The following is an 11,798-nucleotide window of genomic DNA, read 5'->3' on the forward strand; positions in this document are numbered from 1 at the left end:
TACGATGATTATCATTCAGTTATAATTTATAGTTCTCCAGCATTGTAGGCAGTGGTTCTTTTTCTGGTCACAGACACATCCGAGAATCTGTCAGAGGTTATAGATGCTGCCCCTAAGAAATCTCATTTTCTGTCTGTCTCTGTCACACACACATACACCCCTAACAATGGCAGAGGACTCTCAGAAATCTATTGCAATGTCGTTATCAAAAATAACAGCAGTAAGTATTATAGCAGATACACAGTGTGCCATACTACAAGTAATAGCATTTACAGATACAGACCGTGCAGATCCAAAGATCCCTGTTCGACAGGAAGAGGAGATAACCCTCATTTGAATGGTTAGCTTTACTTCATTTATATGCCTTACTGCCTTTGACCCTTGTGAGGCTGTTATGCCCATTGTATGGATGAGGGAACCAAGCCTCCAGAGACTAAGTCTCTGCCCACGGTAAAACGGCCTTTAAATGGAGGCGCTCGGATGGCACGCAGTCCTTCTGACTCCAGAGCCCGATGGCGTGCCATGAGGCCTGTCTGCAAATTCCCCACTCCTGCCTTTGAGCCCTTTCTCGTTAACCCAGTTTCTCCTTACTTTCTGCATTAAGTTTGACTTGAACGCCTTTGCCTGACAGCCAAGAGAAGGGAAAGGAAGAAAACAAAGGCACGTGAAATAGGAGACCCACTTCCGTGTTATTGTGGCAAATACGCAGAACATGAAGTTTACCATTTTGATCATTTTAACGCTTCAGGAGCGGTTAGCGCATTCACAGTGTTGTGCAACCATCGCCTCTAGCTCCAGAACATTTTCATCATTCGGTAAGGAAACGCCCCGACCCGTTAAGTGGCCACACCCCCGCCCCCAGCCCCGGGCACCCAGGCTCTCTGCGGATGTACCTGTTCGGGATGTGTCATAGACACGGGATCCCACACACGTCCCTTTGGGTCTGGCTCCTCGCCCGTGGCGTACTGGGTTGGAGGTCCACGTCGCAGCCCAGGTCAGCGCGCCGTTCCTTTTTATGTCCGAATGCTATCCCATGGTCCGGACGTGACGTGTTCTGTTCGTCCGCTCATTCGTGGACAGGCATCGGGGCAGGTTCCACATTTTGACAGTTGTGAAGCGTGCCACGACGAACATTCGTGTGCAAGTTTTTGCTCAGAAGTTCTTATGACGTTCGACAGACAAAGTCGTTCTGCCAGACTGCACGTGTTCTAAAAGCTTGGTGTCACCTTAGGGACTCAGCTTGTCAGGGACCTACAGCAAACAGTGCAGAGCTTCCAGTGTCTACAGACCATGTCACGGGGCACCATCTGGGGTCGGCGGCTTTAGGGAACAGTTGTTTTCTTAGTACACAAGGAGCGCAGGCTTACCCAAAAGGGTTTTAAAAATAAAGTCATCGATAATGCCGCCCCCCGTCATTTACTAGTTGGGGGCTGATGGGATGGCAGCCACCGCAGGAGGCAAGCCCTCCATGGCTGTGGCAGGTCCCCTGGCCCCACGCTTGCACTGGTCTCTGGGAGCTCCAGCCCTCATTCCTCCCAATCCCTTCAGCCCACGGCGCAGCTGGGTCTGTGGACCTAGTTTCTAGGGCCTGGAGCTTCTTCTGTCCATAGGGGTTTTAACACTTGGTGATACGTAATAGTTGCCCGGTTTTTGCTTTCTCATGAAAGGAAGGTTGTGATGAGGTCTATTCATTGAAGCCCTCTCGTCTTCCCGCCCTTGGGGACTCGTGCTGTGGGGCGAGGCTGCGGGTCACCTCGTTCTCTGTCCCTGTATCCACTGGGCCACCTCCTGGAGAGAGGCCATGTCCTTCCCAGCGCCGGGTTGAGTTCTGTGATCCCCGAGGGAGAGACTCGTGGCAGGCTAGCGAATGCCCACAGCTGCTTGGTCTTAATCGCAGTTCAGTTTAGGCCTCGTCCTTAGTTTGGGCACAATAGAAGCCCCGTCCTCTCACTTGAGGAACTCCCGTCTTGGTTAAACCGCTGTCCTTGGACAAACCTCGATGACCGATGATGACTTTGTTCAATCAAACACGTTCATACTGTTCATACCGTGCTGGTGGGAGGGCACCCCGCCCCCCGCAGACAAATGCATCCACCTTTGACCCAGAGATGCCACTGTTGAGCGCGCTTCCTAGAGAACCTTGCACACCGGTGTAATGCTGTGCGTACAAGGCTCTTCACGGCAGAGTTGTTTGTGACAGCCAAGCCCAGGTGACTCTCAGCAGAGGGTCAGTGCACGAGGTATTAATCCATTCTGTGAGTATTCCCTGGATGCCTGACACGTGCCGGTAACTCACCTAGGTGCGCAGGTCACCAGTGAGCCAAATAGACAACGCCTGGCCCACGCATCGTGATTCCAAAGCGGGGGAGGGGGCGACGGGCCATGACCACAAGGAGTCAGTGAGTATCTGTCTGGTAGAAGGGCCAGCAGGTGAGGGCGCGGCGGAGGATGGGTTTTAGGACAGGCAAGGCCAGCGCCCTGGAGAAGGCCGGCAGACAGAGGTGATTTTGCAGGGCCCCAGGGCCATCGAGGGAGTGTGGGAGCCCCGTCCCCTAGTGTGGCTGTATTTGGACGTGGGGCCTCTAAGGCAGTAGTAACCAAGGCTGCATGAGGTCATAGGGTAGGACCCTGGCCCTGGGGTGGGGGGTGGATTATGAGAAGAGACACCAGAGAGCTCACCTGCCCACACAGGGACAGAGCTCCACGTGCACGAAGAAGAGGCCGCGTGACACACAGGGAGAAAGCGCCACCTGCAGCCAGAGGCTGGGTCCCCGCCAGACGCCAGCTAGGCCTTGGCCTTCCGGTCTCCAGAACCCGAGGCAGAAATGTCTGTCATCTGAGCCTCCCACTCTGGTGTTCGTGAAGGCTGCCGCGGCTAAGACAGGAACCCAGTGGACCCGAACCCGGGATCTGTGCGTGGTGCGCAAGGCGTAGCGGGCTCACGCCTGGGCCGTAGGGCGTCCAGTGCAAGCAGGAGAGCAGCGAGGGGCGATCGCCGCCTCCCCGGGGAGAAGCGAAGGGGGGGCGGGGAAGAAACTCGGGATTCAGGGGGGAGGAGAGCTGAGGGAACTTCCCGATGGTCAGGATGTGGTTTGTTTGTCCCAAGCAACTGCTGTGACTAGTTAAACAGATTAACACACAGCCATAGGGTGCAATGTAAATAACTTTTTTAAAAAAGAAAAGAATGAGGAAGTTCTGTGTACTGCTTTGGAAAGCTCTCCAAGAAATCTTAAGAGGGCAGGGTGGAAACGTATTGAATATGCTGTCATTCGGATAAAGGCAGGGAGACTCTGTGTTGATGGCAGCGGCCACCTCTGCAGGGGACCAGGGGACGAGAGGGGAGGAACATTCGCTGAAAAGCCTCTTGTGTATTTTTTTTAACCGTATAAACCTGTTATTTCTCCATAGGAAGAATTAATAGCTTTCACTTATTTTTCAGACTGATGCCCAATTAACTCATAACCTTCACAAATTAAGTTCCTCTAAACATTTGAGCACAGTGTACGAAGCGTGATTAAATTCTTGAGAAACACTTCAGCTTAGAATCACAAACGCAACATATTCGATTCACTCAACAAAGTCTCCTGGGGTTCCAATGAATCGAAACCTACCTATTTGCTAATAGGCCGATTCCATGAAGCGTGTCCTGCGGAGCAGTCTCTGCCCAGCACAACCTGTGGACGCACACGGAGCCTACTGCGTTCTGGCGGTTAGACCCTTGCAGAAGCCACACGTCAGGCTCTCCGGACAGCTGGTCACTCGAAGCTTTAGGAGACGGGACCTCTGCCCCCACCCCACCATGAGAGAGGGGCTGGGGGCTCACAAAACGCGGCCTCCCCTGGCCTTGTCCCCTTAGTCCAAGGACGAGGGTCAGTGACAGCAAACCCGATTTGGCCGCTGCTTCGCTTGGCTTCGGCACGTGGGGACTTTGACATCTACCATCATTTTCCGCTCCGCTCAGCTTGAAGCAGCCCCTCTGGCATGCGGGCAGCCCATTGTAACACAGTTTCATGTGCACCGAGGAAACACGCTCTATACAAACTGTCTTCTCCTACCAAGTCTGCCCCTGCCGGAGTTGCGGAGTCACCCAGCCCAGGATAGCAAGGCGTTCTTTGGGGGCCCACTGCGCCCACTAGGTGGGGTCCCGGGGGCCTCCAGGAGCACGGGTCCAGTTGCAGGTCTCTTCCCAAGGGTCCTCAGTATCCGCGAGACCAGCCTGACCACGCCGTATGGTGACAGTTCTCACTCTTTCACATCGCGATACGCTTTTCCGTTTTCCCTGTTTCATCAGTGCGTTCGGGGTCCTTTCTCACACCCTCTTTGCCTAGTCCAAGGTCCTGGAGACCTCCGATTTTCTTTTCTAAAGGCTCAGTTGTCTCCTCTGTCACATGGAGAACCGTAATCCATCTGGGATTGACCCTGTGTGGTGTGAGGTACGGATCAAGAAACTTTTTTCCCTCATTTGGACATTCCATCGACCCAGCGTTGTTTATTTTCATATCAATTGTGTACACAATGTTTTTTTTTTTTTAATTTTTCACAGAATTTTCGTTTAAGTGATTACCATGTTTCAGGTCCCGGGTGTACAGAGGTGGGCCAAGCCAAGCCCTTGTGACAGACAGACAGTAAGCGAGACGAAAAATATATCAAGGGTGAGGAATGCTGGGATACACCGTAATGCATTTAGTTGGTCTTCTAGGACAGGTCGCCGAGGCTGTGACCAAGGTTTTGCTATTATAAATAGCATTACTATGGGCATCTATTATTTATTCTTTTAATTTTAATTAGTGTCAAGTATACAGTACATTGGTTAGACATCTATTAGGTGGTAAAATGATCCCCCCAATTGCTCCCTCCCTCCCCTGACCCTCCGCCTAGCCAGCATATTAATGCCGACTGCGTTCCCTATGCCGCGCTCCCCGTCCCCGTGACACTGCACGCCCTGGGAGCTTACTGAGGGGGTGACCAGCATGAGAGGGTGGCAGCTGCCCCCCCACCCCAAGCAGCCATGCAAATGATAGATTCGTTGCACCTTTATCCTCTGCTGGCGACACTCTCTCCATGTCCGATGTGCTTCGACCGTGCCCTCGGAGGAGGAATGCCACCGTCCCTGTCTCACAGACGAGGGAACCAGGCTTAGAAAGTCTCCAGGGCCCCACGGCTGGCACGTAACGTGGCAAGGACGGAGACCACGGTCTGCTCCGTACCGCGCGGGGCGGAGGGTGCGGGGGTGTGCTGGGCGGGCGGGACGCGGGAGCCCTACGCGAGCCACGCCGCGACCTTCGACTCTGTCTGCAGGAAAGACGCATCGGCCTTCATGGTCGACCCGCCCACAGCGCGGGGAGTGGCCGTGGTGACGCTGGCTTACGACGTTGCCCCCAAAGGTAAGGACGGCGTTGCTGCGGGGTTTGGGGGCGGTGGGCTTTGGAGGGGAGGGAGCCCCCGATGGGACCTCATGCTCCCTCTGCAGGCACCCTGGACCACGAGGTGGACCAGGTGACCCAGAGCATCGTGTTCATCCAGAGGCAGTATCCGTGCAATGCGCGGGTACACCCTCAGCGTCGCCTTCCGTCGGGCGCTGCCGGGTGCGAGGGCAGCGGGTCTAGCCCCTTGTGTAGGCGAGCTGCCCTTCTGGCTTGTGGAGCGGAGGGCAAACTGGGTCTCCTTGATCCTGGCCCAACGCTGTGGGCAAACAGTACCAACCCAGCTCTCTGCTCTGACCCGTCCCAGGGGGATTTACCTGTGCAGACACTCAGCGGGGGCCCGCCTGGCTGCCGTGATGCTCCTGGCCAACTGGACGGAACGCGGAGTCACACCCAACTTCAGAGGTTCCTACAGGGACCGCAGCCGGGCTGGGCAGCCTCCCCCCTCCCCCACTGGGCCTGAGGATCCGCGCTGGTCGCTGGTCGCCAGAGCTCCCGACAGCGGACAGCGAATCGAATGGAGCTGGGGGCTTTGAGCCCTGTGAACAGGGCATGCCCCGCTCGCTTTCTGCCCCCTCCCCTGGTCTTGCCCCTCTGGCCCTGGGGCCTGGGCTGGCCCCATCTGGTCCACCCGGCGCCTGCGTGGGGTCTGGTCCGGACGTGTCAGGATTCATTGGCCCCACTGGCCACCTGGCGCTCTGTTCTTCACCTTCACAGGCTTTTTCCTGGTCAGTGGGATTTATGACCTGGACCCCACTGTGCACACTGCGGTGAGTGCCCCACTCCTTGTGACCCCGTGAGTCACTCCCGCCTCCCCCGCCTGCTGGCCCGAACCCTTTGGGGAGGGCCAGGGTGAGGCAGAGGCTTCTCCCTGTCCTGACCCAGCCCCACCCCATGCGAGGGAGGACGCTCTGAGGAACAGCCCACAGCAGCACCTGGAGGTGGCCCCGAAGCAGCCTGTGGATGTGGCCTACCCCATACTGGTGATTGCGGGCCAACATGACAGCCCCGAATTCTACCGGCAGTCCAGAGAGTTTTATCAGGTACCACGAGCACCCTGATTCTGGCTGGAAGTTGAGCATCGTGTGACCCCATGACGTCCCCGTTTATGTCACCAAAATGGACCCCGGGACCATCCGTCACTTACCGAACATTTAGTGAGCACCTGCTCCACCCCAGACGCGTTGCCGGAGCCCCTCCCCACTGTCGCCCGCGGACGCTGCTCCCAGGAGGGTGGGAAGCCTCGTTCGAAGAACTCCACGACGTGGATCACTTTGAAGCCATTTGGAAACTAACCCAGAAGGACCGCGTGCTCCCCCAGGTGAGGCACGCCGCTCCGCCTCGGTGAGGGGCGCCACTGCGGCCCCCACGCGTAAGGAGCGCTGGGCAGGCGGGGGCCACGCGGGAACCACCTCGCTGTTTTTTGCGGCCTCCAGGAGGCTGGGGACGCGGCAACGGGAACAGAGAGCCACACTTGCTTCCCACAGTTCAGGTCCCTCCGAAATAGCCCCGGGTGACGTGCGGAGTCTAGTTTTGGGCACACAGGTGGGCTCTGCGTGGGGCCGTGGATGGGGAGGGACGGGTATGGGAAAGTGTTAACCTGCCTGCATCTCAGCATAGAAGAAGAGCCAGCTCCACATGGGGAAGGGTGGACGGATTTTATTACAATCTTACTCTGGGAAATCCTTTTAAAAGTCAAAGGACGGACTGGGAAAAGTATGCGCCAGGGACCCAGCAGACGGAGTCGCTACTTTTTTTCTTTTTCTTTCTGGGCGAGGGGGAATTGGGTTAGCGTGACTTTTTGATCAGCTGCCACCTCGGCGGGGTTTTAATTCGTGTCGTTCATATCCTTAGGACATAAGGAGCCCTTTCACGTCAATAACAACAGTTCTTTTTTCTCTTTAAGAACTGCAATAAATAGGAAAAGTGGACAAAGGATAAGAGACCTTTTTGGAGAAGTAGAAATAGCCAGTGCTTCATTAATGCTCGAAACTCGGAAATTGCCCGACTGTCCGATGAGGTTAAATTACCGTGTAATCTGGCAACAATGTGAAGTGTGTGAAAATTAGGACGTGTCAAGCTGATTCAGATGTGAGAACAAAAACGTAAGAAACGGCTGAGTCATCCTATTCCTAGTTTTAATCGCTTGGACGGCTGGCCCCTCAGAGGCATATGTACGCATATGAAAAAAAACCACCCACCCGTAGAGTTACAGGTGCATTTTTGGAAGTCATTTCTGCTTTTTCTACAGGAAACGTGTATTATTTTTTTTAACTCGGTGGGGGGGGGAAATAAACAGCCATCAATGACATCTCTTGAAAAGCCTAGGAAATAACTCTTGTGGCTTTTGGGGGCCTTACGGTCTCTGACACAACTATCCAACTCAGCCATCCTCACTCAAAGCCACCACGGACCATTCATGAATGAACGGACATGGCTGGGCTCCAATAAACCTTCATTTACGAATGCTGAAATCTGAATTTTATATAATTTTTACGTGTCGCAAAATAATATTCTTTTTGGACTGTTTTTTCCACCGTCGTGGCTCACGGGTCACACACACAGACGGCAGCACATCCGGTGAGGCTGGAGCGTTATTGGAACGTTTCCTGTGGGCCGTGGGAGGGGACTTGTGAGTCAGGCTTCTGTGGGCTCTGACGCGGCCTGCTGCTTTAATCATGCTCCCCGAGAGATCCTTACAAGAGCCTCTCCAATTCCGGGGCTTTCCTGTCTTTTCCTTCCGCTGCAGATTATTTTGAAAACAATCTTCCAGAAGTACTGACGGCCCTGAATCCCAGCCGGCGCGCGTCCGCCTTGTGAAGCTTTTCCAGAGAGCCCGACTGCTCCCCCCTCCCGCAGCCGCTGCTTCCTTGGTGCCCCGAGGCGCCTCCGTTCGTCCACTCGCCCTGGCGAGGGTCCATTCTTCCCATCGCTCTGGGCTCCAGGGCCGCGCCCTGGCATGGATCGAGCAGCTTCGATCACAAAATGACAGCTCCTAAACCCTCCGGCTGGCGGCCCACAAGCCTTTTTAAACGGTTGAGAACGAATCAGAAAAGAATATTATGACATGTAAAACTTATATAAAATTCGAATTTCAGCATGCATATTAGAGTTTGATTGGAGTTCGGCCACGTTCATTCATTTACAAATTGTCCGTGGAGGCTTTTGAGCTGCAGCGGCAGAATTAGGAAGTAGTATCGGAGATTAAGCTGAACTATTTACTGTCTGGTGCTTTTCAGAAGAGTTTGCAGACCCTTTTGTCAGAGAATCTCAGAGTAGCTTTCGTTCTGTCTTGTGCTTCATTCCGTTGTCCCTTCCATCGTGGGCGACACCTGATATTTGGGTCTGTCCCCGAAATCCTGGGATGTTAGGCTCAGGCTAACAACACCTTGACTACACAGGGCCATGACATGCACAGGTGGACAAGCTTCCTCTGGCCCTCCCCCTCCCCCCCAGGGGTGTATGCGATTCCCGAGGAGCCGTCCACCACCCACACTCTGAATAGATAGCAGTTCAAGAATGATTGCTTATAGCAAAATAGGAAGTAGCCTAAACATTCATCAGTAAAGAATACGTAAGTTTTAAGTTTTACCACGTGGGAAATCTCCAAGACATAGAATTACCTGACAAAAGCAAGATGCTCAATGATACCATACAGCGCCATCTCAGTGACGTTAGCTAACGCGCACTCATCACACTCCATGTTTCTGAGTGTGCTCACGCATGTGTGAATGGAAAAGGTCAGGGAGGACCCATACTTAACGCCCTGGGTGGGGACGTGGAGCTGGAAACCCAGGAGCGGTGTGTTGGCTTCTTCCGGATTCTTCGAATGTTTTAGGATACGAATGTATAATGAGTATTTAGCTGTAGCCTGTAATTTGGAACATTAAAATATTCAAAAAGCCTTTAGGATACAGGCAGATGAGAATGATGGTAGTAGGGATGTAACTTGAATCCATTCTAGATTTTTTGGGACACACATGGCTCACAAACTGTAGGACTTCCTTCATTTAAGATTTGTGACGTTCCTGTGGGACGCCCCAGGTTGCTGGCAGGAAACCCTGGTCACCAAAGCTGGGTTGAAAATTGCTCCCTGAGGTTATGGCCTTTTAAGGCAAAATGCCTTAAGGTAAGCTAAGGACAGAATCGAAGTGTGTCACTGCTGCCTGACTCTGTTTTAAGAATATATATAGACATGGAGCTACGGGCCTGTGATATTCTACGCCTGGTTTCTATACAGGAAAAAGGTGGAAAGGATACAGGTTAACAGCAGTTAGCCTACCGGGTGAAACCGTGGGCAATTTTAATTTTCTTCCTTTTTTCTAATATAAATTTTTGTATTACTATAAACGTTTTAATTGACTATAAAAGTCACCTTACACAGGCTATGAATTAGGTCACCGATCAGTGTGAATTTTCCTCATTTTGACACTTGTTCTGTGATAATGCGAGAGAATGACATGTTTAGAGGTAAAGAAGCAGGATGCGTTCAACTGACACTTGGATGGGTCAGGTGAAACTCTACATACGTGTATATATATATATATGACACATACACTCGTCTGGAGAGAGAAAATGAGAATAAGAAACAGGCCAAACGTAAACCAGTTAGGGAATCCGGGTACAAGGTATTCCTTGTACTGACTGTTCTTTCGACTTTAATTTTAAGTGGTAAAATAAAAAGTTAGCCGACAGCTGTGATATTGAAGGAACAGAGGCCAGCAGGCCCGCGTGAGGCCAGAGGGCTGCTGTGGCCTTGCCCATTGCCATCTGCCCAGCCCCGTGGCCCGGGAAGTGCGCGGAACACCCTGTTCTGCCACAGGCTCGGGACACATAGTTTTTTCCCCGCTGACAGGCTGCAGGATTGACTCCCCCTGGGGCACTTCTCTGCCCTGGTCATTCTCTGCTCTCCTGTAGGTTTGTCACCATGGTGGCCCTGCTCTGCCTGTCCCCCTTCCCCAGGAGGTCTGGGTGGTCAGCCTTATCCTTAGGCATGGGACTTAGAGCCCCTTCCTTCCTCCTTTTCCCCGTCCCTTTGCTTCTCGAGCTCACCTGGAGTCTTCTGCATGGTCCCAAAGGCTTATAAAGCACTCTCCTGCCTTTGTAAGCAGGGCAGGGCGCCACCGTTCTTTGATCTCCTAGCAACCACGACCTGCACACAATCTGTTCCTGGAGCCTGGGTCTCCATCCCCGACTCCCTGTCTTTTCCAGACCTCGGCTCTGGGCCTCCATTTACTCACCCACGAAAGAATCTGGCTGGAGTAGGAACAGGCAGACGGATCCATGAACAGAACGGGGCTGGAGAGCTCGGTCCCGGCCAACGGGGGAGCTTAGTATGTGAGAAAGCGTGCACAGCTGCTTAGGACGCAAACAGCCGGGGCAACTGGCCCGATCTTGGAAAACGGATCAGAACCCTTCCCACCTACCTTCCATCGATATATTCCTGGAGGGGTCAAGACTTCAACATAAAAGCCAAAATTAGAAGAAATCATCAAAGAAGATCTTTATAAATCATCTTAGAGTGGAGCAAGACTTTCTCTGGATAGCAAAAATAACAAAACAACCAACACCAACAGGAAACAGAAAACGGAAGCCAGAAAGTAGACGAGTGATAAATAGGACTGCATAAACAGTTCAGACGTGACAAATGTACACGAACTCCCACTGGCCAATGGGAAAACTCTCGGGAACCCAACCGAAAAGCGGGCAAGGCAGGAGCGGGCAGTTCGCAGAAAATTAAGTGACTAGTAAACCTGAGAAGAGAGGCTCAGCCTTCCTTTTAAATAAAAAGATTCAACCGGAAACTGGCACATGCTGCTTTGTATTCTCAGATGGGCAAAGGTCAGAAGGTCGGACATGACGGCGGCGCCGTGGGACGATTCTCAGGCATCAGAGAACGAGGTCCTGACCTTCTCGTGCTCATCGGGGAGACCTTCGACCCTGAGGATTTAGCAACCAACGGAGCCAGCACAGCCTCACCCTCTGCATGGGTCTCTCTGTTAGTTTCTGTGTGTTTTCTTCTCCCTCGTTTTCTCTCCCCATTCTGTTCCACGAAATGGCTTTTCACGAGTCTCTCTCGAATCAAGCTGAGAAATAAGTCCAAGCTACCAGCTTCGTATCCAATTCGTAGTGACTATTACTGGTCGAAATGAACAAAACGAATTTTTAAATTGCTCATGGTAAATGTCTTATTTAAACAGATATATAAGTCTCAAGGTTTTTCTTCAGCTACTAAATTTAGAGGTCAAAAATTGGGCCCAAGACAACACAAACTTGGCAGAAATAATGTAGAAAGTTCAGAATGACAGAAGCTGTCACTGGTAAAATTTGACACAGCTGAAGATTAATCTATGAATTAAATATTATTTACACAAG

General features: G+C 52.6%; 1 protein-coding gene across 1 annotated transcript; it reads left to right on the plus strand.

Moving 5' to 3' along the window:
* Nucleotides 1–4,388: 4,388 nt before the first annotated feature.
* On the plus strand, nucleotides 4,389–9,821 carry AFMID (arylformamidase). Its single transcript, XM_036223362.1, has 9 exons — nucleotides 4,389–4,433; nucleotides 5,022–5,194; nucleotides 5,299–5,384; nucleotides 5,471–5,543; nucleotides 5,731–5,828; nucleotides 6,141–6,219; nucleotides 6,325–6,468; nucleotides 6,627–6,744; nucleotides 8,173–9,821. Exons 1-9 carry the CDS (start codon nucleotides 4,389–4,391, stop codon nucleotides 8,203–8,205), a joined length of 849 nt encoding a protein of 282 aa, XP_036079255.1. The 3' UTR covers nucleotides 8,206–9,821.
* The last annotated feature ends 1,977 nt before the right edge of the window (nucleotides 9,822–11,798 follow it).

The sequence above is a fragment of the Rousettus aegyptiacus genome, unplaced genomic scaffold (assembly GCF_014176215.1).
Source record: "Rousettus aegyptiacus isolate mRouAeg1 unplaced genomic scaffold, mRouAeg1.p scaffold_m13_p_6, whole genome shotgun sequence".
Taxonomy (NCBI): domain Eukaryota; kingdom Metazoa; phylum Chordata; class Mammalia; order Chiroptera; family Pteropodidae; genus Rousettus; species Rousettus aegyptiacus.

Coding starts and splice junctions, on each gene's coding strand:
- AFMID (XM_036223362.1), top strand. CDS start 4,389: ATGGAGAACCGTAATCCATCTGGGATTGACCCTGTGTGGTGTGAG. Junction 4,434..5,021: donor TTGACCCTGTGTGGTGTGAG/GTACGGATCAAG, acceptor TGCAAATGATAG/ATTCGTTGCACCTTTATCCT. Junction 6,469..6,626: donor TCCAGAGAGTTTTATCAGGT/ACCACGAGCACC, acceptor AGCCCCTCCCCA/CTGTCGCCCGCGGACGCTGC.